The following is a 26,240-nucleotide window of genomic DNA, read 5'->3' on the forward strand; positions in this document are numbered from 1 at the left end:
TTAAAGTACTTAAAGCAACAACCCTGGCATCGGAAAATACAAATTTATCTTCTAAGGACCTTTGATTGGATTTGATATCAGCTGAGGCACACCTGGACCTTCCCGTTCTTCCCGCTAAAAGAGGAAGGCCACAAAGGTGCTTGAAAAAAATATTTAATTGATGTAAAAATGAACAAAAAGTAAACTTTAGTGTTGCATTAAAGCAAAGCATCACAAATAGTGTTAATCAAAAAGACATGACGTTTTACATAAAAGAAATGAATAAAAGAATGATGAATCTGTTAAGCTGAGGGCCATCCAAACCCCAGTGGCACAGAGGCTCATGATTTAATATTTAATTTATGATGAATGTTTGTGAGAGTGAAACCCAAGTGAATACCACCTGGCCTGATGACAGCATAAAGTATTTGCTTTGCTGAACCCAGTGTCTGCTTGGCAATTAGTGTATCTTCAAGGTATCATCTTTTTACTTACCTACTCGTTTTTCATACAACAAAAATCCTGTGCTAATTTCACACCTCCTGTAGCCTGATTTGATTCGGTGCCATCGGTTGCTCATCTGTGTGTGCTATGTGGTTCCTCTCGGTGACTGGCTGTGTTTTACTGTGCCACTGCCTCCCTCCCCCTGTTCTCTGGTTGTGTCTGCAGCTGCACGCTCGCTTTCACTCTTTCTCCCTCCGTCGTGGAGCTCTGCTGCCGCTGACCCCAGATTTATCTGGGCTCTGTCAGTTACCACAGGATGGATGACAGATTTAACTTCATATTTGCTATTTGTTTGTCCTTTCTGTATCTTTTATCAGGTAAGTTATCTTTTGTTAAATTATGATTTCTTGCTTACTTGTTGCATTTCCTTAATTTCTGTTTACATTTGTACATGTTGGCTTAATTTTTATTGCAGCCTTTTTTTTTCATAAAAACCGCACATTTAATTTCTTCCATCAGTTGAATGTACACAATATGAAAACTACATTTTAACCAAGAAAATTATTTACTGTACTTACTATTCATTTAAGTGATTTGTAATGGTGCTCAATTTGATTCTTTGCACTAAGACCAAATAGTATGCGTGTAAAATTGCACAGACTGTCAAAATGATTTTAAAAATGCTTGACTTGGATTTCTGCATTTAGAAAAATCTTGCAGTCAGTGAACCATGTCTGACAATTTGCTCCGGTGCAGGAGGAACATGTTCAGAAGCAGAGCATAAGCTCTATTCAGTGATATTCTCCAAGTACAATCAGTACATACGGCCAGTGGAAAATGTGTCTGATCCAGTCATTGTGCAGTTTGAGGTGTCCATGTCACAGCTGGTCAAAGTGGTAAGTCTACACCCACCGTTCTTCATGGGCGCAACAAACATAAATCACTCTGGTCAAAAGACATGACCAGACGAAGAAAAAACAAAGAGTTATAAAAGGAAAGTATAGAGCATAGAAAATTTAAGCTTAGATATGAATTCCTTTTTCCTTAGATCAAAATAACCATGTGTCAGTTTGTGGGCTTTTGTTAATCAGACACAACTGGGATACAGTCTGAGACACCCTCAACATGCCACGTCAGATCACAGCAGCTCTCAGCTTATCCACCTGAGGAAAGAGATAGACTAAGACAGGGTCAGACTGGCTGTCTGTCTAGCTGAGACAAGATGGGGAATGTCAGGTGTCTTAGTAGCTCTCAGTTTAAGCGGTCCTTCACTCTGTCGCTGTCTTTTCTGATGAGCATCTCGTGTTTTAATGTTAGGTTTTGCTTCAGTTTGTTGGTTACTTATCTTGGACTAAAGCAGGTAGGATGGTGGTAGTAAAGTTGCTGTTTCTGTTGAAAGTCTTTTGATAAGATAATAAAATACCTCAATATGCTGTACACTGTGCAAATTTGGGCTAATTCACTAATAACCAATAGTGAAGCAGCTCATGATCGTTTATTACTAATCTGTTTCTATATTAATTAAACAGCAGATAATACAATTTTAAGGAGTCCAGAGCAGTTGTATTCAAGTAACAATGCTTCTGGCAGCTAATGTCTTATTTCTGTGTTCACATTGAACTTTGGCAGGTTGAGGGGAAGAAAAACTTGACATTGTTTTTGTTTTTGCAGTGAATTTAGAAGTGTGTGTCCTTATTTTCATTACCTTGTAATAGTATTTACATCCCTTGAACCCGTTGCTTTGGCTGAGTAGAATATAATGTAACAGACACATATGAAGTAGTTCATAACTGTGAAATGGAAAAATAAAATAAAATCTTTGCAAAGTAGCTGAAGCTCAGTCGGTCAGCAGTCAGTTAATATTACCAGAGACTGTTAATTTAATTTGGGGTTGGACTTTGACTGGGCCATTTAAACAAATGGAAGAGCTTTGATTAAAAGCATTCAGTAAAACTCTGGCTGCAGGGTTAGAGTTGACATCCTGTCCCTGTCTGAAGTCTTTTACAGCCTTTAAAATGTTTTTTCCAGGGTATTATTACACACAGGTTTAACCATCTCCCCGTCTACTCTGACGCTTCCATGTCCTTGCTGAAGAACAGCAATCCCACAGCATGATGCTGCCATCACCATGTTTCACTGTGGGGGTCGTATAGTGAGGGTGATGAGCTTTGTTAGTTTTCCTTCACATATGCAATTTTGTGTTTTAGTTAAAAGATAGAATTTTAGGCTTATTTGACCCGAATCCTTTTCTCCACATGTTTGCTCTGCCCCTTAGATGCCTTGTGGTAAACTGCAAACAGGACTTCTTATGCCTTTCTTTCAACAATGGCTTTTTCTTTCCACACTTCTATTAACAGCAGATTTATGGAGTGAATGACTAATAGTTGTCCTGTCAACAGATTCTATCTACCCCCTGAGAAATGGGTCTGTGCTGCTCCTCCAGAGCTACAATGGGCCTCTTGGCTGTTTCTCTGATTTACCCATTTTCAGATGAAGGATTGAACGATTCTCATATGGAAGTTGAAAGATTGCTTTGTAATTTAACACTACTTTAAACTTATCTGCACCTTTATTTTTCATCTATTTGCTGTGTTTATTGGTTTTCATGATGCTGTATGTTTACTTATTTTCTCCAAATACTCAGAGGCCATCAGGGAGCAGCTTTTTGTTTTATTAAATTATACAACGGCTCACTATATTTACTAAGTGACTGTTGAAGAAAGGTTGTTAGAATATAAGGAACTAAATACACATTTAAACCTCAGTTATCAGATTTTTACACCTTCTTTATGTATTTAAAACCCACAATAATGCAATACTTTGTGCTAGTCTATCAAATAAAATCTTGATACATTAGAGTTTGTGATTGTAATGTAAAGGGATAGGAATGTTTGTTGTCAGACTTAATATCAGTAGAAAATATCTGATGTTATGCTGCTCATCTCAATCTATTTTCTGTGCCGAGTATCTCAGCAAAGATTTATTATTTTAAAAAAGAATGAAGAAACTCATCCTAATTCTGGAGGCATCCCTGATGATGTGTCCAGGGTCCAGATGTTAAAAAACAGATTTAATGGAGAAGGCCACTGAGATTCAGCTGCTGATGGATGACTGTTTTCATACAGCACCTGCTGCTCCTAAGCCAGCCACGATTGGTATTGGTTTTACCACACCAATTACAACACGCCTGTATGAGTTCATTTAGACCATCAATAGCTCATCACCACGGCTGCTGGAGTCATTGTGCTGCCATTAGGGATCAGGCTCACCCATGGCACTGTGTGTGCTTTGTTAACAAATGCCATTCTGTGAGAGAAAACAGTTTGGCATTTTTGGAAATAAATGCTTACTTATCTAATTATGCAATAGTTAGTAAAAAGGGCTAAAGATAGAGGCATGAGCACAGATAATGCTTGAGCTGTCTGATCACTTGTGCTCACCACTGAACCTGCGAGCCCTTCTGGATTGTACATGAATGGTTAATGTTATGCACTGCCTCATGAGATTGGTTCATTCACGGTCTAAGTCACACATAACTCTGACTCATGCAACTTTTCTCTGTCCCCTCCATAGTCGTTCTGCTCCAGCATAGTTAGACTGAAAGTTAAATCTGTGTTCTGACCTCCAGCTCCAGCTGTCTTGTACGTTATGCATCAGGCTCATAGGACTCAGGTGCATCGCTGAATTGTACTTTTTTGGGATTTATCAAAGCCTGACCTTGCAGAAAGTACACAAACAATTCTCAGGAATGAGTCTCATGATAGCATATGATAGGATTGTTCCAGTTTTTACTAAAAATATGAACAGTTGTCTGTTGCTTTTCTGTGTTTTCTGCATTGATGTCTTTATAACACAATCTGTCTTATTCTCAGGATGAAGTCAATCAGATCATGGAAACCAATCTGTGGCTGAGACATGTAAGTTTGTGGTCTGAATGTAAAAGTACACTCTGAATAAAGACATCAAATATGGATCCAGCCTGTCTGGTACTGTACTAGATTGGTTCTGATCTTGCTTGGCAGACTTTGTGTCGTTTGGCAAATGAATCTGAAAGATCAGTTACATACGGGGTTCCTCAAGGCTCAATTTTATTTAATAGGCTTCAGTTAACTTTAATCATAGAGTGCTACAATACCTCTTAGTACACTGGTGACTCTCTACTTTATATTTCAGTGTCATTTTATGACAGAAGTTCTTCGCAGTCACAGTCAGTGTGTCCATAATATCAATGGGGTCAGAATTTCCTCACACCTAATGCAGAAAAGGCAGAGGTACATGTTTTTGGTCCTAGAAAATGAAATGTTAGAGCTCAGCCCTGAGCTAGATCCACAAAGACAAAAGAAAACAGGATATGCCAGATAGCCCGGCAGACCCAGACATAAATGTTATCATCCACATAGAGTACATAACTAACTCAGCCAATTACCATCATTTTCATTTAATCATGGTGTTTACTGTCAAAACAATACACATACAAAAAGGTTCATGCTTTTATTTTCAGTGGGCTACAGTGTTGCAATGTTGTCTTCACAGGTCTCTGTAATAAATCAATTAGAGTATTCAGAACCAGAACTCAACAAGGTGGAACAGAGTTTAGTTTTTCGTGCCACTCAGCTCTAGAACCAACTTGGATGGGCAGAAATTGTTGTCTCTTTTAAGCCAGGACTAAAACACTATTTTTTACAGCTTACCTATAAAGCTCAGATATTACTTTATTATAAATATTTTTAGATTCTAGCTAATTCATTGTAAATGAGCTTTTTTATGTTTATTTCGCTTTATAAATGTTTTTTTTTTTCCATTCACTTTAATTGGTGGATTAATAAAGAATTTTAAAATATGAATTCAATTTGAAGTGAACTAATTATTATTAATTATTTGTTTTATTTACATTTTCTTTACCCCTGTCTCTTCGTTTCCCTGCAGAGCGCTCTGAATTACTCTGTATGAATGATGCTTTACAAAACCTGCCTTGCCCTGCGTCCCTCGACTGAAACAATGAATTATTTATAGGAGGAAGCTTTTTAAACACATTGATCTATTGGATCTTAACTTAAAAGAAAAAAAACCAAAAACAAACACATCAACTTGATGCAATTAGATTGGATGGCTAATTTTATAATGTTTTTGAAATGTTTTGACAACCATTTGTAAATCCAGACAGTGAGGATTTTATATCTGCTTTGTGTGACCGAAAACTTCTGCATCACATCAGACAGAAAGATTAAAACCTTAATTAAACTGTGTATTCCATAACTACATGGATCAAGAATGTAACAAAATTAAATTGTGTGTATAGATTTGTTGGACAGCTTCATGCCTCCCCCCCACCCCCCACGTTATGCTTGTGCTGTCATGATGCGCAGTGCAGTGAATGAGGTGAAATAGAGCAATCTAGCTCTCTAGTTCACATTTTAAGAGCATTCCTTAAATACAATTCTTCTCTGGAGCCACTTTTTTAATGTCCTTAACTCTGAACACCATATGGCTTTATTAAAACTGGAATTGCTTCTCTTCCCTCGATATCAACTACATGTTTTACAGTGACATTAGGGAAAACACAGATTTCACAGATGAGACAGATTTCCCCTGCTTCCCATCCCAGTTTTACAACGCACTCTACGCATATGCAGTGCTGTAACTAAATGAACTGCTTATAACACTCTGATGGTGGTGTATTGTTGTAGCTTTATGAGTCTCACAGGGTTCATTCAGCGAGAAGAGGGGTCAGGGACACCGTACTGTAGCAAAAAGGTCTATAAAACACACACTAAATGCACATGCAAGAGTATAAGCTCTGTTTAGGTAACTTACTACAATAGACAATGATGTGTCTTAACTTATTTTATGAGAAAAGGCATTTAAAATCAATCGGAAATAAAAATTACCACGGGGAAAGAGCTGCTAACTTCTTACATTGATATTCTGTGGTTTTATTAAGCCTTTCAAGTAAAATTTTTTAACTTGTATTTAAAAAGATTAAATTACCCTAAATAAACAAGCTTGATGTATTTGTCAGCATTAGTCTGAGACGAAGATGAAGACTGCCTGACACTATGCAACAGAACAGGCTGCATATGGTCTCCCAAAGGATGCGTCCAAGTGATCCCCTGTTGCATACACACACTTTGTATTGCTGTGCGTTAACCTACTTGTCCAATAAAGCGAATTCAGACTCTGATTTCCCCTGCTGCCAATTTCTGTGAAGACCATCTGCGAAGAGATGATGGGTTTTTGCTTAAACCTTTCAATCTTAAGGTGGTTATATAGTAATACTGGATTAACTAATCAAGTTACCAGATGTCAATAAGATGACCTCATGGTTTTATGGTTTGCAGCTTAAGTAAATGATGTTCACTTACATTCACTTCAATTTGATACTTAAAGCCATTGCAAGTGCTTCTCTGTTATTTCGATGTTGCTTTTTAAAAATAAATAAATGAATAATTGTGTCTTTTGTCAGATTTGGAATGACTATAAACTCAAATGGGATCCTAAAGATTTCGGGGGCGTAGAGTTTATCCGAGTACCGTCGAACAGAATTTGGAAGCCAGACATTGTTCTTTACAATAAGTAAGTGAAACAGCCTAATTAAAATCTGGCTGAGGGGAATCTTTATTAGTATTTCCTTGTTTACTGACAAACTACAATGGGGAAATAAGTATTGGACGTGTCAACATTACCTCAGTAAATATATTTTCCTGAGGAGTCACTGGAAGGAAATTCACGCCAGATGTTGTAAACAACCCAAATGATCCACACAATCAAATAAATCCAAACAAATGTTATGTGGGATAACACAGGGAACACATACTGAACATGCTTACTAAAAGTTATTCAATATTTACATTAGTAGAAAAGCCTTTTTTCAAAATCTATAATTTATGGAGAAACACTTTGCATGCATTGCTCATGTGTGATTTTGGCCCATTCTTCTGCACAAACAGTCATTCAGACTCTTCTATACACTCTGACCTTCAGTTCTTTCCATAACTTCTCAGTTGAATTTATTTTCTTTCTCTGAACTCAACGGAGAAATTCCTTAGCTGTGTGCTTTTTGACAATTGCCTTGTTTTAAACTCCACCCTCGTTTATTCTTCAGATTCTTAATAAGAATGTCCTGGTGTGTTTCTCCATTCATCCTTTCTTCAGTTATATGAAGATGCCATCACCATATACTTAAAAACAGATCCACACTATGATGTTGCCACCTCCAATCTTCCCTGTTTGCATGGTGTTGGTATTGTATTGTTTCAGACATCTGCTGTGAAATTAATGTCAATAACCTTATTAGAATTCAAAAAGTTGAGTTCAACACTTATTTTACCAACTGTACATACGTCTCTATTTTAGTTGTACATATTTGTTTATGCTTTTAATGAGACCTACAGTTCTCTTTCATTTATATTATTATTTTACTGTCCATTCTTATCAGCTTTACTCTTTGTTGTTAACAGTGCAGTTGGAGATTTCCAGGTTGATGATAAAACAAAGGCTCTCCTTCGCTACAACGGTGACGTCACTTGGATCCCTCCGGCTATATTTAAAAGCTCCTGCAAGATCGATGTCACATATTTTCCCTTCGATTACCAAAACTGTACCATGAAGTTTGGTTCCTGGACCTACGACAAGGCCAAGATAGACCTAGTGCTGATTGGTTCAGCTATCAACCTCAAGGACTTCTGGGAGACTGGCGAGTGGATAATCATTGACGCTCCTGGCTACAAACACGACATCAAGTACAACTGCTGTGAGGAGATCTACACCGATATTACTTACTCTTTGTACATCCGCCGCTTGCCTCTTTTCTACACTATCAACATGATAATCCCCTGCCTCCTTATCTCCTTCCTGACAGTGCTCGTTTTCTACCTACCCTCCGACTGTGGTGAGAAAGTCACATTGTGCATCTCCGTCCTGCTATCTTTGACTGTCTTCCTGCTGGTCATAACAGAGACCATCCCGTCCACCTCACTAGTCATACCCTTGATCGGGGAGTACCTCCTCTTCACCATGATTTTTGTCACCCTCTCCATTGTCATCACCGTTTTCGTCTTGAACGTCCACTACCGCACCCCGAAGACGCACACAATGCCCTGCTGGGTGCGGACTGTGTTTCTGGGCCTGCTGCCCAGAGTGATGTTCATGACCCGGCCGGAGAGGGACTCTGAGAAGGTGACAGTGGCTGGGAGTGTTGAGACAACGCATCTGAGAACCTGCGCTGTTCACTCATCAGGCACTCTGCAGCAGCAGCACAAGCCCCAGGCTTTAGCATCCAGTGTGGTGTCGAGCCTAACTAACCGCCAGCGGCTTTTCAACAACACAGAGCTCTCCAACCTGAATAACCTGAGTGAAGACTCGAGCAAGTGTGCCGGCTTCGGTGTCCTGTGCTGTGAAGGCCGCTGTAACTGTTGCTGGCAGAAGAGATTTGGCAGACTGCCGTCAGAATCTGGAGGTGGGAGTGGCGGACTGGGCAGCCTGGGGGCCCTGACCGGAGGCATTGGTGGTGTTGGGGTCAGACAGGACAGTCACTGCTCCAGCTCAGAGTCCCTAGATGGAGGAGTTATGTCTCTTTTGCCTCTGTCTCCAGAGATCAGAGAGGCAATTGAAAGTGTTAAATATATAGCAGAGAACATGAGACTTCAGAATGAAGCAAAAGAGGTAACAAGTTTTTCAAATTGCTTGGAAGCATTTATCAGAGAACTCTCTTCAAATTGACACAATAACCATGTTTTTATTGTGATGCTCCCACAGGTCCAGGATGACTGGAAGTATGTTGCCATGGTTATCGACAGGATCTTCCTCTGGGTTTTTGTTCTTGTCTGTATCCTGGGAACAGCTGGCCTCTTCCTCCAGCCTTTATTACTCGGGGAGGATAGTTGATTGAATTTAAGAAAACTATTACTCTAGAGTGTTGACTGCTGAACTGCATACAGCTTCCATATATAAGACTGTGGCCTCTGTCTGAGAAGTGGAAAAACATAGGACACAAAGTCAAAGAGAGAAAAAGTCACTGGATTTAGTGTTTTCTGTTTTGCTATTTGTTTAACTACTTTTTCTTTAATACATGGCAAATAAATCTGTGTCACACAGGATGGGTTTGGTATTCTTTAACCTGCGCTCAACCTCACCAAGATGTGATGATAAAAACCTTCAATTTGGAAGTATCAGCCGCAAGGATATATAGTAGTAAATATAATCCTTCCATCCATTTTCTATACCCGTTTCTTTGTGAGGGAGCTGGTGCCTATCTCCAGCAGTCCATCGCAGGACAAACAGTCATGTTTTTGGACTGTGGGAGGAAGCCAGAGTACCCAGAAAGAACACAAGCATGCATGGGAAGAACAGGAAACCTGTTAAGCCATGAGGTGCCGCATTAGGCCAAAACAGCTGGAGAACTCTCTCACCAGTCCAGGCGGGCTGATGTTGAAAATATTCACACTGCAAGACATTAAATGTTCTTAAATGTTTACATATTTCACTATAAGCAGTGAAACTTTTATTTGATAGGAAGGGGTAAAAAAGTCACGTCAAAATATGCCTGATTTAGTGTTAACTTTAAGGTTAATCTCAAACACTCATAATATTAATGAAATCATATCTCAACATGTTACATTTTGGAAAGAAGTAGGTAGAAGTATATCTACCCCTACCCCATTGTAAACTCTGTTAAATGCCACTACTTAACTATTTACACAATTTAGCTAATAAAATTGAAACAAGGAAAACAAAGAAATTCCCAACAACTTAACTGCAATATATCTATATTTTAATTACCAGGTTAACCAACTGGTCATCATTTTTATATTTATTTAAAATAAGATTCTTGTATGTTATTCTAAACTGATATATGCTATTCTACACATACTATTCTAGCACTTTATTCCTGAAAATGAAATGAGCCTTTTTAACCATGATTGTCCTTACGCACTGCATTTTTAGGTTTGTAGTCCCCTCCTTAATTATATCCCCCTTCTCTCTCAGAAAACAATGTCTTTATTATTGTTTAGAAATAAGTGATTTTTTGCTTTAAACATTTTTTGTGCTGTTTTAAAAGAAATCATGTCCTGAAATTTCATAACTTTTGATTTAAAAGATCTAGCGTTATTTATTAATCAGAATTTACCCTTACCTACAGTATAATTAAATTTTTGAAATATTAGTAAACAGTGGCGGTTCTTCCAGAATGCTGACCCCAGATGTGTCCCTCTTTCCGCACAAAGTGAAGAATTTCTTATAGCTTTTATAGTTTTAGATTTTGAAAAAAGTTGCTAAAATGTAGTCTTTATTCTAGCCTTGATGCAGACACTTCAAACTCATTAGGCATATTGGGCATCTTTTCTGACAGTGCTTATGTTGTGCACAACACAGAGGAAAGCCCATTCCCCACTCACTGGACATGCCAATAAGCAAAATAAAATGACAACAAAGAAATAAATGTAGTTTTATACCTTTAAAAATGTGCACAAGAACTTTAATTAAAGACAAAAAAACGATTGAAATTCTAACAACACAAGGAACAAAACGTGCTCCTGAGAACCCCAGCGATGAGGCGGACTACTTCAACAGGGTGACATCATGTGGTAATGTTTTGTTATTACAGCTTTAATTGCAGTGGAAAAACTGATGACTAATAACTGATATGGCAAACTCATAAAGATATGTTGATAAAGACTGGAGCCTAAAAAGATAATTTTTGTTTCTTGTTTTGTTTCTTTGTAAATGTCTTTATCTGTAAATACATTTAGTTCTACTCACCTCATCTGCCTGACAAAGATAATAACTACAAAGGTCCAAGAGTTTTTTTTATTATTACAAGGAGCTTTGTTTTCTGTTCTGTGAAACTACGAAGGAGCATCAATTATATGAGTGTCAGTAATATATGTAGTCACTGATTTCAGAGGGTATCAAGATTATTGTCTGACTTCTGCCTTTTCAACAACATGACTTTTAAAGTCCAAGATGTTAATGATGCCTTTAAGTATTCATATCAATTGCACCATAACACATTATGTCAAATTACAAACACAAACTTTAATATAACTTTAATTCGATTTTATGCGATAGACCAACACAAAGTTATGAATAATTTTGAAGTAGAAGGAAAGAAGGATTGTCGGGGTTTTGGGTTCAGTGTGTGTGTTTGTGTTTTGTCTGCACTTTTCTTTTCAGTTTCCAGAAGGTGCTGGAGTTTCTCAGGTGTGCTGGGTGACAAGTGCAACTGATCTGCTGATTGCAATGGAGGAGTATTTAAGCAGGAGGCTGCTGGCACTTCAATGCCAGAGTGTTTGCCTTCAGTGGTAACAAGCTCAGTCACTTCTAAGCTATGCTTCTTTCTTTGTCACTAAGCTGATGTTTATGTTCCTTCGCAGGCAGAAACCTGAACCTTCTGATCATTCTTCGTTGAACTTTGACTTCGGTTCCAGAAGTTTCTGGACGATCAAGATTACCTATATTTGGTGGATTTCGTTTGGATTTCGTTTCCAAGGACCAAGCTGGCAGCTTCCTGTTATCCTCTGTCTCCTGAACCAAGGCAGAAGCGTACCCTGTCCACCCTCCAACGTAAGTACCTGAACATTGAATTAACTCCTGAACTCAGCAGAACTCACTCTACAGCTCAAGTAAAACCATCTGGATTTCTCCACTTTGCACACCTGGGTCCCGACTCCCTCTACGCCTGGTGACCTGACCACACTCACCTAGTAAGCCGTTCAACTGTTAATCATAGTTACTTCTCGTTTATTCCGCAACATTTTAGTTCTTGTATTCACCAGTTCTCTTTCCCCTCTTTTCATACAGTTGGCGATTCTACCGTTCACGTTCCAGTTTCACTTCTTGTAAATAAAACGCCTTTTACTGATTTCAGTAGTTGTTCTGAGTGTTCTTCTGTATGTGGGTCAGATCTATCTCGAAGAAAATGACAAGGACATGGTTTTCAAAATGGTTACAAATACAAATTTACAATAAGTAGTATGTGTTCAGCCCCCTTCACCGTCATACCCCTAAATAGAATCCAGTGCAATCAAATGCCTTCAGAAGTAGCCTAATTAGTAAACAGAGACCGCCAGAGAATTAATCAGAGAAACAGTCTACAGAGCCCATGGTAACTCTGAAGGAGCTGCAGAGATCCACAGCTCAGGTGTAAGACTCTGTCAACAGGACAACAATTAGTGTTATACTTACAAATCTGACCTTTATGGAATAGTGGCAAGAGGAAAGTCAATTTAAAATAAAAGGATAAAAATCTTATTACAATTGGTCAAAAGTCATGTAAGAGACAGCATGAGAAGGTGTCCTGCTCAGAGGGGACCAAACCCTTCGACCTCCATGCAAAATGCAGTAAGTTAACACTGCACATCTCCCTGGACAAACCATCCTAACAACTGGGAACAATACGTGACGGGCTGTGATTAACGGGGGGTTTTAACACAAATGCATGTTACATTTATGTAACATGAAAACATGTGTAATTTTCCTTCAATTTCATAATAATGCCCTACTTCATGTTGTTCTATCATACAAATTAAAAAGATTTTAAGGTTTGTGGTTGTGAAATGATAGGGTGTAAAAGGTTCCATGGGTAGGAATGCTTTAAGGCCATGAACCTTTTGACTTTTTAATGCTGTGGCCATTTTGACTCCTACCTTCCATTAACATCTTTAGTTTTAAGATTAAACTCATAGGTCTTTTTGAGCACCACCCAGACAAGACAGGCAAGGTTCTGTATCCCTTCACAGATGACTGTTAGTTTCACTACATACAGTGCCTTGCGAAAGTATTCGGCCCCCTTGAACTTTTCAACCTTTTTCCACATTTCAGGCTTCAAACATAAAGATATAAAATTCTAATTTTTTGTGAAGAATCAACAAGTGGGACACAATTGTGAAGTGGAATGACATTTATTGAATGTGTCAAACTTTTTTAACAAATAAAAAACTGAGGTGTGGGGCGTGCAATATTATTCGGCCCCTTTTACTTTCAGTGCAGCAACCTCACTCCAGAAGTTCAGTGAGGATCTCTGAATGATCCAATGTTGTCCCAAATGACTGATGATGATAAATAGAATCCACCTGTGTGTAATCAAGTCTCCATATAAATGCACCTGCTCTGTGATAGTCTCAGGGTTCTGTTCAAAGCGCAGAGAGCATCATGAAGACCAAGGAACACACCAGGCAGGTCCGAGATACTGTTGTGGAGAAGTTTAAAGCCGGATTTGGATACAAAAAGATTTCCCAAGCTTTAAACTTCCCAAGGAGCACTGTGCAAGCAATCATATTGAAATGGAAGGAGTATCAGACCACTGCAAATCTACCAAGACCTGGCCGTCCCTCTAAACTTTCATCTCGAACAAGGAGAAGACTGATCAGAGATGCAGCCAAGAGGCCCATGATCACTCTGGATGAACTGCAGAGATCTACAGCTGAGGTGGGAGAGTCTGTCCATAGGACAACAATCAGTCGTACACTGCACAAATCTGGCCTTTATCGAAGAGTGGCAAGAAGAAAGCCATTTCTCAAAGATATCCATGAAAAGTCTCATTTAAAGTTTGCCACAAGCCACCCGGGAGACACACCAAACATGTGGAAGAAGGTGCTCTGGTCAGATGAAACCAAAATCGAACTGTGTGGCCACAATGCAAATCGATATGTTTGAGGTAAAAGCAACACAGTTTATCACCCTGAACACACCATCCCCACTGTCAAACATGGTGGTGGCAGCATCATGGTTTGAGCCTGCTTTTAGTCAGCAGGGACAGGGAAGATGGATGAGGCCAAATACAGGACCATTCTGGAAGAAAACCTGTTGGAGTCTGCAAGAGACCTGAGACTGGGACGGAGATTTATCTTCCAACAAGACAATGATCCAAAACATGAAGCCAAATCTACAACGGAATGGTTCACAAATAAACGTATCCAGGTGTTGGAATGGCCAAGTCAAAGTCCAGACCTGAATCCAATTGAGAATCTGTGGAAAGAACTGAAGACTGCTGTTCACGAACGCTCTCCATCCAACCTCACTGAGCTCCAGCTGTTTTGCAAGGAAGAATAGGCAAGAATTTCAGTCTCTCGATGTGCAAAACTGATGGAGACATACCCCAAGCGACTTGCAGCTGTAATTGCAGCAAAGGGTGGAGCTACAAAGTATTAATGCAAGGGGGCCGAATAATATTGCACGCCCCACTTTTCAGTTTTTTATTTGTTAAAAACGTTTGACACATCCAATAAATTTCATTCCACTTCATGATTGTGTCCCACTTGTTGTTGATTCTTCACAAAAAATTATAATTTTATATCTTTATGTTTGAAGCCTGAAATGTGGCAAAAGGTTGAAAATTTCAAGGGGGCTGAATACTTTCTTAAGGCACTGTATATAGAAGACTTATATAGAAGACCTTCTGTTTTGGAACAAAAGTACAGACGACTCAGGAAGTGGTGAGTTGTACTTTCTGCATGCTCTATCTGTGGGTGCAGGAAAGAGTCATAAGATCTGATCAGAAGGCTGTGTGTCAGAGTGATGCTGAAAATGAATATAACACCTGTTGTTTTCTGTAAGTAATCTAACATTTGACAAAATCAGAATCTACATTTGAACAGTTTTTTGCAGATTTAAGATTGATTTGATTGTAAACTTTTTGTCTTCAAGGCATTTTCCTAAATCAGGTCCTTGGCCAGACCAAAGGTGAGCATCAACTAACGCATTAAATAGCAGAACAAGCTGTATTCTAAGACATTATGATGCTATGTTTGTCTTGGTTTTTTTGTGCAGATTTTTTTCCTGCAAAGATCCTTGTCCGGCAGAGAACTATAAGTGAGAGCAGTGACCTTTATGTAACCTGCAGCATGTTCGGGCAAAAGAAAGATCACTTGAATTTTGTTTATTTACTGAAAGATGGTCGAGGATTTCGGGAAATGACACAGAAGCAAAATCTGAATGACGTTAACTTTAAAATATCTAGCGTTCAACTTTATCACAGTGGAAATTACAGTTGTCTTTACTCCACTCAAAATTATAACCTTTCTGCGGTAGCTGGGCAAGGCCAGGATGTAGTTGAGATTCTGGTTATAGGTGAGTATTTTCACTCATACTAATCACACATGCAGCTGTTTTAGTCTGCTGATGTTCTTCAACGGCCATGCAGCCAATTGTATCCCAGCAGCTCTCTTTGTAGCCGGGCCCAATACAGTTAATGAGGGAAAGCATGTTGAGTTCAAATGCACCTTTTCTGAAACCCTGCACACCCTCAATAATTGTCAACTGATCTACTGCTGCCTGAAGAAGAATGAGACCGTCATTCAGTTCCAAGTATTTGATGTTGCTCGGATGGAGGCCTCTTTCACCATTGAAGATGCAGTCGCAAGGGATTCGGGTCATTATAGCTGCCTTTTGCTGCCATCCAAAAGCTTTCAGAATTGTTTGAATGAGCTGCAGGGAATAAATGATGTATTTCTGGAGGTCAAAGGTGGGAATTCTGACAACTCATGCCACAATGACTCTTACTTTCTTATTTTTTCCCCTTATAACATTAAATGAAATTTGTATTTCAGAGTATTTTATCCCATGGGGGGCTTTGATCTGTGGATTTACAGTCTTTCTGCTGCTTTACTCACTGTGTCTGTGCTGGATCTTTAACAAAAAAGGCCTCGCTGACACAACTTCATGCAAGCCATGGTGAGCATCAGTTTCGTTTTACTCCCTGTTGACAGAAGAAATGAACAAACATCAATAAAACAAAATTTTAAAAAATGATATAAAGGAAGAAAAAATACTTTCTGTTTCAATTGTGTTTTGCAGTTTGAATAGTGAGCAGCTGGAAACAGGTACAGTGTTGGATCAGACATATGCTGAAACTGAGGGTATTTTAAATTAGAACCACTGTAAAGTGATGCTTTAGAAAAAGTATTTTTAAAGTGGTCTGGGATGATTTGACGAGCAAATCACTCAGATTTTATTTATATTTTTTTATGTAGAGGAGGACCCCAGAATGCAGACGGACTGGCAGCATGACGGTAAGTAGAGGTTTAATCTTTGGAAAAACAAAAACTCACTCATAAGAGGAGGCAGGAACAAAACAAAAGACAGGCATTGCATGATCCTTAACTACCAGCTGAAAACAGGGTGATATGATCCAAAATGTTTCCGCAAGGAATGAACAGAACAGATGTGTATACATAGAACAAGAACTAGGTAAAACGAGGAGACTGATTTAATTAGTGCAGGTGAACCGAATAAAGTTGATTGACAGACAGGAGAGAACAAAACGTGGCTGGAGCAAAACAGAGACTCTTGAATACAAACTAATAGAAACACAACTAGTAAACCATGAAATTAAAGCATCGCCAGAAACATGATCCAAAAAACTAACATTACAAAACATGAACTAGAAGACAACTAAAGCATGACCAGGAAAATAACAGAAGCATGATTCAAAACCTATCAAGAAATAATAAGAACCCAAAAAACACCCTCCAAACTGAGGGAGGACATAGTTTAAAATGCTGTATAGAAAACCTGCTGTACTTTAATGCCTCTTGTTAAATTTTGACAATTCTTTCACGCTGTAAAGTTCATTATGACGTTTTATTAAAAAGAAAAAAAATACTAAATCCCATTAATATTAGTAATATTTGGCTTTTTGTTGTCTTTTATTCCTTTAACAATCTTATCAGAAGAGGAGGATTCATTCATGGAGAGTGAAGAAGAGTAAGTATGCAAATCCATCTTTATTATAAATATGTAGTTGAGATGTTTGTTTATATAATGTATATATTTTCTATTATTTAAAGTCCAATGCCAAGAGCGGCATGCATGTTTATGCAGCCCTTAATAAAATCCATTCCAAGCAATCGGTCTTAAAAAATCCTAGTGTGTGTAATTGTTTCTCGTATACATACAGCTGTTCTGTGAAGGCCTCAGAGGTTTCTTAGAGAGCACAAGTGAAAAAACAGCATCATCAGTTAAACACATCCCAAGTTCGAACATCTTACAGAACGCTGCTCAATCCATCATTTGAAAATAGAAAGATTACGGCAAAACAACAGACCTTCTAGTATATTGATATACACCCGAAGTGATGGGCAAGGAGGGCATTAATCAGAGAAATAATCCAGAGGCCCATTGTAACTGTGGAGGAGGAGCAGACATCTACGGCTCAGGTATGAGATTCTGAAATCCATGTGTTACAATGACCCAGTCAAAGTCCAATTGAGAATCTGCAGCTAAACCTAAAAACCAATGTTGAGACTAGGTCTTCTCCATCCAATATGACTGAGGTTGAGTTGTTTTGCATAGAAGACTGATCAATAACGTCATTCTCTAAGTGTACAAAGTTGATAGAGACATACCCCAAAAATCTTGCTGTGACTCAAAAAAACAAATCTGGTTCTAATATTTATTAGTAAAGTAAAGCTAAATAAAAATGCACATCATATTTTTCAGGTGTTTATTCGCAAGAAAAATAGAAAACCATGCATCGTTTTCTTTCCACTACACAGGTGTGCTCTGGTTTTTGTTTGTAATGTGAAAAAATATAAAAATGTTAAACAGGGCTGAATGTTTAGAAATAAACTGCAATTAGTTCTTTTTTCTGGTGTAGAAATTGTTTCTAGCCTTTAACCTGGTAATATTTCTTCATCAGGATTCAAAATCATGTTCAGACATCTATGGATGACAACTATTCCTTAGAAAACATGATTTACAGCCTTCCAGGTAGGGGATCATCATCCACTTTCAGTTGTTTGGGTCATGTGGTAGACATCAGCATATCATTTTTATGTCTTCTTTTAATATTTATTCTTAAATTTACAAAGCTTTGTATCATAGTAATAATTACACATATTTATGTGTTAAGAAATAGTTAAAAAGTGGTACATTATGTTGTTGATCTCACTTATGCCGCTATTGTGTTAATTACAGGTCCTTCTCAAAAAACTTAGCATATTGTGATAAAGTTCATTATTTTCCATAATGTCATGATGAAAATGTAACATTCATATATTTTAGATTCATTGCACACTAACTGAAATATTTCAGGTCTTTTATTGTCTTAATACGGATGATTTTGGCATACAGCTCATGAAAACCCAAAATTCCTATCTCACAAAATTAGCATATCATTAAAAGGGTCTCTAAACGAGCTATGAACCTAATCATCTGAATCAACGAGTTAACTCTAAACACCTGCAAAAGATTCCTGAGGCCTTTAAAACTCCCAGCCTGGTTCATCACTCAAAACCCCAATCATGGGTAAGACTGCCGACCTGACTGCTGTCCAGAAGGCCACTATTGACACCCTCAAGCAAGAGGGTAAGACACAGAAAGACATTTCTGTATGAATAGGCTGTTCCCAGAGTGCTGTATCAAGGCACCTCAGTGGGAAGTCTGTGGGAAGGAAAAAGTGTGGCAGAAAACGCTGCACAACGAGAAGAGGTGACCGGACCCTGAGGAAGATTGTGGAGAAGGGCCGATTCCAGACCTTGGGAGACCTGCGGAAGCAGTGGACTGAGTCTGGAGTAGAAACATCCAGAGCCACCGTGCACAGGCGTGTGCAGGAAATGGGCTACAGGTGCCGCATTCCCCAGGTCAAGCCACTTTTGAACCAGAAACAGCGGCAGAAGCGCCTGACCTGGGCTACAGAGAAGCAGCACTGGACTGTTGCTCAGTGGTCCAAAGTACTTTTTTCGGATGAAAGCAAATTCTGCATGTCATTCGGAAATCAAGGTGCCAGAGTCTGGAGGAAGACTGGGGAGAAGGAAATACCAAAATGACAGAAGTCCAGTGTCAAGTACCCACAGTCAGTGATGGTCTGGGGTACCGTGTCAGCTGCTGGTGTTGGTCCACTGTGTTTTATCAAGGGCAGGGTCAATGCAGCTAACTATCAGGAGATTTTGGAGCACTTCATGCTTCCATCTGCTGAAAAGCTTTATGGAGATGAAGATTTCATTTTTCAGCACGACCTGGCACCTGCTCACAGTGCCAAAACCACTGGTAAATGGTTTACTGACCATGGTATCACTGTGCTCAATTGGCCTGCCAACTCTCCTGACCTGAACCCCATAGAGAATCTGTGGGATATTGTGAAGAGAACGTTGAGAGACTCAAGACCCAACACTCTGGATGAGCTAAAGGCCGCTATCGAAGCATCCTGGGCCTCCATAAGACCTCAGCAGTGCCACAGGCTGATTGCCTCCATGCCACGCCGCATTGAAGCAGTCATTTCTGCCAAAGGATTCCCGACCAAGTATTGAGTGCATAACTGTACATGATTATTTGAAGGTTGACGTTTTTTGTATTAAAAACACTTTTCTTTTATTGGTCGGATGAAATATGCTAATTTTGTGAGATAGGAATTTTGGGTTTTCATGAGCTGTATGCCAAAATCATCCGTATTAAGACAATAAAAGACCTGAAATATTTCAGTTAGTGTGCAATGAATCTAAAATATATGAATGTTAAATTTTCATCATGACATTATGGAAAATAATGAACTTTATCACAATATGCTAATTTTTTGAGAAGGACTTGTATGTGAAATGTTAAACAACTTGCAAATTACCTGTGGTGGCATTTGGTTAGGTTGCTTGTTTCGGTTGAGCGCTAAGTATATCGCGGAAAATAAATACGAAGACACAAGTGTTAAAAAGCAGAGACATTTTCACTGCTTTCCTTTTTTCATGACAGATGAGTCACCAGCAAGACCACGTTCTACACTTGTGCTGCACATGACTTCTCCTATTAAACAATGAGTGAAGATTAAAGTCAACAGAATCAGTCTTCACCAGAATTTGATGCTTAAATTCAACACCTGGATGTGTTTTGTTAATTCCGTTTTTGTGCTACTCCAGAACAGGGTGACGGTGTTGACCTGATAGAGTTAATCACAAAAACAGCGCCTTACACATGTATTCATACCACTTTAATTTTTCCAATTTTGTCATGTAACTATTTCAAATTGTTGGGAAAAATGTGAAGTGGAATTAAAATGACATATTGGTTTCTATGTGTTGCTTTGCACACTTTGTTTTGCTAATTTCTTGTAAAAAAGCAGCAGCTCCTTTAAACTGAATGGGTAGCATCTGTAAAAAGCTGTTTTCCAGCTGAACCACAGATTCCAAATTAATTTGGGGTCTGAACTTTGACTGGGCTATTCTATAATTAGTGCATTTCATCTTCCAACCAACATTAACCTGGTCCCTTGTCGCTACTGAAGAAAAGCATGATGCTACCATCACCACGTTTCACCATATGGATGCTGTGTTCAGTACTGTGTTAGTTCTCTAACACAAAGTTTTTTGCACATAGGCAAAAAAATAAATGAAATCTGGTCTCATCTGCCCAGAGCACTTTCTTTCACACATTGAACTATGTTCCTTACGTGGTTTGAGGCAAACAGGAATCCTTATGGTTTTCTTCACTTAGTTGCTTCTATTACGGTAACCTTTCTTAAAGATTTTGTGAAGTACACAAATGATAGTTTTCCTGTTGACTGACTCAAGCAGCTCAGTTTTGGATCTCTGCAGAGGGCTTTAATTAGACAGGCAGTGCAGAGAACAAAGTTACCCTGAAGGAGTTGCAGATTTCCACAGCAGAGACTGGAGTATCAGTCACAATAGGCTATGCACTGCATATAGCTGGGTTTTATGGAACAGTAGCCAAAATAAAGCCACTACTTAGTGCTAAGAATAAGTAGGCACATTTTGAGTTTGCCAGAAGACATGTGGCGACTTCCAAAATATATGGAGGAACGTGCCGCCAAGGAAAATGCTATGTCTGGCACAAACCCAAAACATCCCATCACCTTCAGAACATCATCCCTACAGTGAAATAAGATGGTGGCAGCATCATGCTGTGGGGGATGCTTTTCAGCACCAGAGATTGCAAAACTGGTCCGAGTCGAGGGAAAGATGGATAGGGCTAAATATAGAAATATTCTCAAGCCAAGCCTGTGCCAGTCTACCTGTGGATGCAGGTTCACCGGCCAGCAGGACAGTGACCAAAGTCCACTGCTAAAGCAACACTGAAGTGGTTTGAGGGGAAACATTTAAATATGTTAGAATGGCCTAGTCAAAGTCCAGACCTCAATGCAATTGAGAATCTGTGGTTAGCTTTGAGGATCACTGTTCACAAGCAAAAACCATCCAACGTGAAGGAATTGGAGCAGTTTGACTTAGGAAATGGTGACCTGTGGTGTCCTGGTGGAAAACTCATAGAGGCTTATCCAAAGTGACCTGCAGCTGTGATTGCTTCAAAAGGTGGCTCTACAAAGTATTGACTTTGAACAGTTATGCATGCTGAGGTTTTTTTTGTTTTTTTTTTGTCCTATTTGTTGTTTGCTTTACAATAAAAAATACATCTTCAAATTTGTAGGTATGTTCTGTAAATGAAATGTGCAAACTCTCAAGCAATCCTCCAGGTTGGGAGGCATCAAAACATGAAAAATACCAAGGGGGTGAACATTTTTGCAGGACACTATAGATCTACTTCTTTCTGCGCTGTTTAGTTTTTTTCTTTTTGACGGTGCTTACATATTCTACATGAAGCATTATGAGCATCAACTAGCTTTGAATTTAAACAATTAAATTTTACTGATATGTATTCCCTTATATACAGTATATACTGAATGCAGATACTGATTTGGTCTTTTCGTTGTCCGATGAACTAACCCCTCCCTCCTACTTCCCTATGTCTAAAGGGATTGCTCTAACCAGCTCTCCATCCAATGGGTCCAGACTTCCCTAAACCTGAAAGGTCTTACTAAGCAGGTTTACTGAAAGTTCTGTTTAAGCTGGTTTCGGGAAATGACTCGCCTAGCCTCTGACAGCCTTCATACAAAAGTTTATATGCTTTCTTTAATTAGTAACGCTTTTGCAGGGGTCAGTAACAGCTTAAATTCAACAACACAAAATAATTTCAATAATAGAAATGAATCAACTCAACCAGTCTTTCCCTGATGCTGAAACTAGTGGGTTTGGAGAGGCTTTGAAGACGGAGGCTCATCCATGCACCTGATGGAGATGTTTCTTCTGGTAACGAGTGGTTTCTTGAAGGGAATATGACTTAATCTCAAGTTTTCTTCCTTTAAGTGGCAGGCACTGATGGTCCAGGCTTTGATGGTTAAACAGGATCTTTGTTGTTATTTGTCTCTGAAGACAGTATTTTCCAGAGGCTGAAGAGTTGAAGGAAACCCGGAGACATAAATGAGGTTGATTCAGGACTTCCAGAAGCCTGAAACTTAGAGCAATCAGCTGTTCACCGATCAAGTTCACTTCTGTTGACTGGATAAAAAGGCTTTAGATGAAATCAGATTCTTAATCTTGAGGCACAGACCTTTCTGGGCTCACGGGTTGATCCTCTTTTTATTGCAGTTGATCAGTTGGGCTGTGTCTCTGTTCCTTTTCCATCTGAGCTTCTTTTCTCCATCTGATCTTGTTCACTGGTCTTCTGCAAGGAGAACAGGGCAACACACAAACACTCATACACCTAAGGGCAATTTAGAGTGACCAATTAACAGGCATGTCTTTGGACTGTGGGAGGAAGCCAGAGTACCCGGTGAGAACCCACAAATGCACGGGAGAACATGCAAACTCCATGCAGAAAGACCCCAGGCTGGGAGTCAAACCCAGGACCTTCTTGCTGCAAGGCAGCAGTGCTACCAACTGCATCACCATGCAGGCAACTTGACAATCAAAGATTACTAATTTAATTTAATACTTGTAAAATAATGTAAAATCATCATAGATCATTTCTTTGGATATACTTGTTTATATTTCTGCAAAAGATAAGACAGTTAATATGTAGCTCCACACAGGCCTCTCCAGTCTCTCAGTCCCAGAATATAAGAATATGCTTGTTTCACTCCCCACTGCTTCAACTGTGTATTTTAATAATTATTGCATGGATTACATATAAGGATATTTATTGTAACTTTTATGGATTTAACTGTGAGCAGTTAATGAATGTTGCATGGAAACATGGAAAGATCTCACCTTATTTTGACAGTCTACCCAACTACTGCTGCAATGTGTCAGCATCTCTATTCTTTTTTATTCTATTCTATTCTATTCAATTCTATTGGGATTGCTGCAAAGTCAACTCCAGTGACTGTCCACTGTCTCTACATGCTCATCCAGGAGGAGTGAATGCTGCAAGTCTCTGACTGGATGCAATCTGCTGGGTTTCCTTAGATAGAAAAACTTTGTATCCAATTTAAATAAATAACTGAATCTGACTGCACTGTTCAATGGTTAGGATTAATTGGAATGTATGAACCTGACTTTGTGAAGTGTCTTGAGACAACATGTGTTGTGAATTGGCGCTATATAAATAAACTGAATTGAATTGAATTATTCTATTCTATTCTAAAAGAAGTAAACAACCATATGTTGGAGCCAGCTGCGTAAAACATTGTATTTATTTCCTAAACGAATCAAACCTGTGGACAGTTCAAAAGTAGGAAAAGTTTACAAGAGGTTTATATCAGAGAACTTTATATTTCAAGACTAACCAGCAGGTGTCGCCCAAAACCTGAAATCTTCTACGGTGCAAAATGATGTGACTTTGCTCCACACAACGATGTAAGAAACATTTCACTTATACTGAAAGGCTGATTACACTCAGGCATTATTTATTTAATTACCCCTTAAGACAGACAGCATTTTTTGCCGGTTGTTGCAAACTTTGTTTTCATTGTAGCCACACTGTAATGAGAAGGTTTACTGTCCATCTGATGTGTCACAGTGCAGTAAAGGACAACAGTCATTACATGGTCAGTTTAAAACAAATGTAATTTGGAAACGAAACAAACATCCAGTCTGCAATAAAGTAAAATTATGTCAATGACCAACATGTTTTTTTCCTTAATTAGTTTTTTCGTTCAGGCGTTTTGCAAGACACATCAACCTGAAAGTTGTAGCAATTGAGAATGTAATCACTGCAACAACAGACAGGAAGAACAAGACAACATCTACAGAGTAGTAGGAATACCAGGGCAGTCTGTAGGACTCGGTCCTCAGGTGAGCAGCGCCTTTGTGTCTCATTACAAACTCTATCCAGAAGAGGGCGGAATGGATTGGCTTCAGTGGTTGATCCCTGTGCAGTCTGGAGAGTCTCTGCATGTTCATCCTGTAGGAGGGTACAGTCAGGACTTCTTTGACAGTTTTCAGAAATGTGTCTTCTTTGTCTACAGTAGCTAATGTAACGATCTTAGCCGCTCCTCTTTCTTGCAGACGGACCAGATTGTCATACTGGTCATAAAACACGGGTAAACCCACTACTGGTACTCCATGATAAATGGCCTCCTGGACTCCATTTGTTCCTCCATGAGCAACAAATAGTTTCACCTTTGGATGTCCTAAAAGGTCCTTTTGTGGCATCCAGTCAACCAGTAAAGTATTTTTTCCCAGAGTGGTCGGTTTGCTACCTTTATAGCTCCAGATGACTTTCTGGGGTAAGTGACCAAACGCTTCAGCAATTTTGTTTGTCATGTCTAAAGGGAGTTCACTCACAAAGGTCCCAAGAGACATGATGATGACTCCATGCTCGCCAGAGCTCTGCACAAACTCCTCCAAGTTCTCAGGAAGAGGCTGAGGGGGTTCACACTGAAAGCCCCCTATGTAGATGGCATTTGGCATGGTGGGACGGGGGAATTCAAAAACAAAGTCCACTCTCATGAGCCACAGGTCAGCTCCCCGTAACAAGTCACTGTATCTAACCTCTGGGCCAAAGAATTTATCACAGACGGCTTGGTACTGAGGACTGATCAAAAATATGTCCTGAGCTTCCCAGAGAGTGTAGAAAAGGAGATTTTTGATTCTCTGCATGAAAGTCATTTTGTCTGTCAACCCTGAGCCAGTCATTGGGACGTAAGATAAAGGAGAAGGTGCAAGGGCTAAGTGGCCCTCACCACTGGTAACCCATCTCACGTTATAGACTAGAGGTAGTTTGAGAGCGTGAGCTAATATGATGCCAGCTCCCCATGCAGGATCAGTCAGGACCAGGTCATACTTTCTTACCTTTAAACTATTCATAAATGTTTTATCATCCAACATAGTGCTAGCCATCTTGCACATCATTCCATGCATGTCGAACATAGCATTAAACATTTCAATCTGCAAATGCATGAAGTTCATTACAGAGCTCTCCCCTCTCTCCAATGCAAAAATCTTTCTAAGGATTGGGTTGATGAAATCATGATTAAAAGCCTTGGCAACACGAACTGTGATGGTTTTGTAGTTTTGGGAGTCATCCTTGATGTACCAGCTTTTACTGGTTCTTAGTACATCAATAGAGTGTCCATGAGAGTGGAGAGCTCGAATCATAATGTCCATGTTTACCCAGTGGCTGCCCTCCAAAGGAACGATCAAAATCCTGCCCCCATGACCAACTCTACATGAAAGGAATACTGCAAATAATAAGAACAGATATGCTGTGGTATTTCCCCTGGATGTCATTGTCATCTTTAACCTTAAAGAAAAAAAAGAATTACACAGGAATTAAAAAACTTAGCTAAAAAAACATTATTTTTAAAAAATAAAAATACATAACACAATCTATCACATACCTGTTATTCATGAACTTGGTCCTGCACCGCTCTTAGCTTCTCAGTGACAGAAGTCTTAGTTTCTGCACAAGGGATAAAATTGCAAATTCCTTAAAAGCTTGCATAAGGCGATTACCGATTAGCTTTTTATTTGGGAGGGGGGGGGGGGGGTGGTCTTTCTGGAGAAACTGTATTGTACAACAAGCCTGCTTTGAATGAAAGCTCATTCTTACAATCCGAGGTCTGTTTTGTATTTAATTTGCCATTTCCCATCCTTAACTTT

General features: G+C 39.1%; 2 protein-coding genes across 2 annotated transcripts; one reads left to right on the forward strand and one right to left on the reverse strand.

Moving 5' to 3' along the window:
* The first annotated feature begins 558 nt into the window (after nucleotides 1-558).
* chrna3 (cholinergic receptor, nicotinic, alpha 3) lies at nucleotides 559-9,518 on the forward strand. The gene is made up of 6 exons (XM_047362585.1): nucleotides 559-800; nucleotides 1,180-1,319; nucleotides 4,296-4,340; nucleotides 6,887-6,996; nucleotides 7,881-9,084; nucleotides 9,178-9,518. Exons 1-6 carry the CDS (start codon nucleotides 740-742, stop codon nucleotides 9,304-9,306), a joined length of 1,689 nt encoding a protein of 562 aa, XP_047218541.1. The 5' UTR covers nucleotides 559-739; the 3' UTR covers nucleotides 9,307-9,518.
* A 14,336-nt stretch (nucleotides 9,519-23,854) lies between these two features.
* LOC124867641 (UDP-glucuronosyltransferase 2C1-like) lies at nucleotides 23,855-26,114 on the reverse strand. The gene is made up of 2 exons (XM_047364190.1): nucleotides 25,979-26,114; nucleotides 23,855-25,881 (listed from the first exon to the last, which is right to left on the reverse strand). The coding sequence occupies exons 1-2, from the start codon at nucleotides 25,987-25,989 to the stop codon at nucleotides 24,276-24,278; spliced, it is 1,617 nt and encodes a 538-aa protein (XP_047220146.1). The 5' UTR covers nucleotides 25,990-26,114; the 3' UTR covers nucleotides 23,855-24,275.
* Nucleotides 26,115-26,240: the final 126 nt, after the last annotated feature.

The sequence above is a fragment of the Girardinichthys multiradiatus genome, chromosome 4 (genome assembly GCF_021462225.1).
Source record: "Girardinichthys multiradiatus isolate DD_20200921_A chromosome 4, DD_fGirMul_XY1, whole genome shotgun sequence".
Classification (NCBI taxonomy): Eukaryota; Metazoa; Chordata; class Actinopteri; order Cyprinodontiformes; family Goodeidae; genus Girardinichthys; species Girardinichthys multiradiatus.

Excerpts from the sequence above, each read along its gene's own strand:
- chrna3 (XM_047362585.1), top strand. The coding sequence starts at position 740 with ATGGATGACAGATTTAACTTCATATTTGCTATTTGTTTGTCCTTTCTG. Across the intron at positions 801-1,179 it reads CTTTCTGTATCTTTTATCAG|GAGGAACATGTTCAGAAGCA; the intron begins GTAAGTTATCTT and ends GCTCCGGTGCAG. Across the intron at positions 1,320-4,295 it reads TGTCACAGCTGGTCAAAGTG|GATGAAGTCAATCAGATCAT; the intron begins GTAAGTCTACAC and ends TCTTATTCTCAG.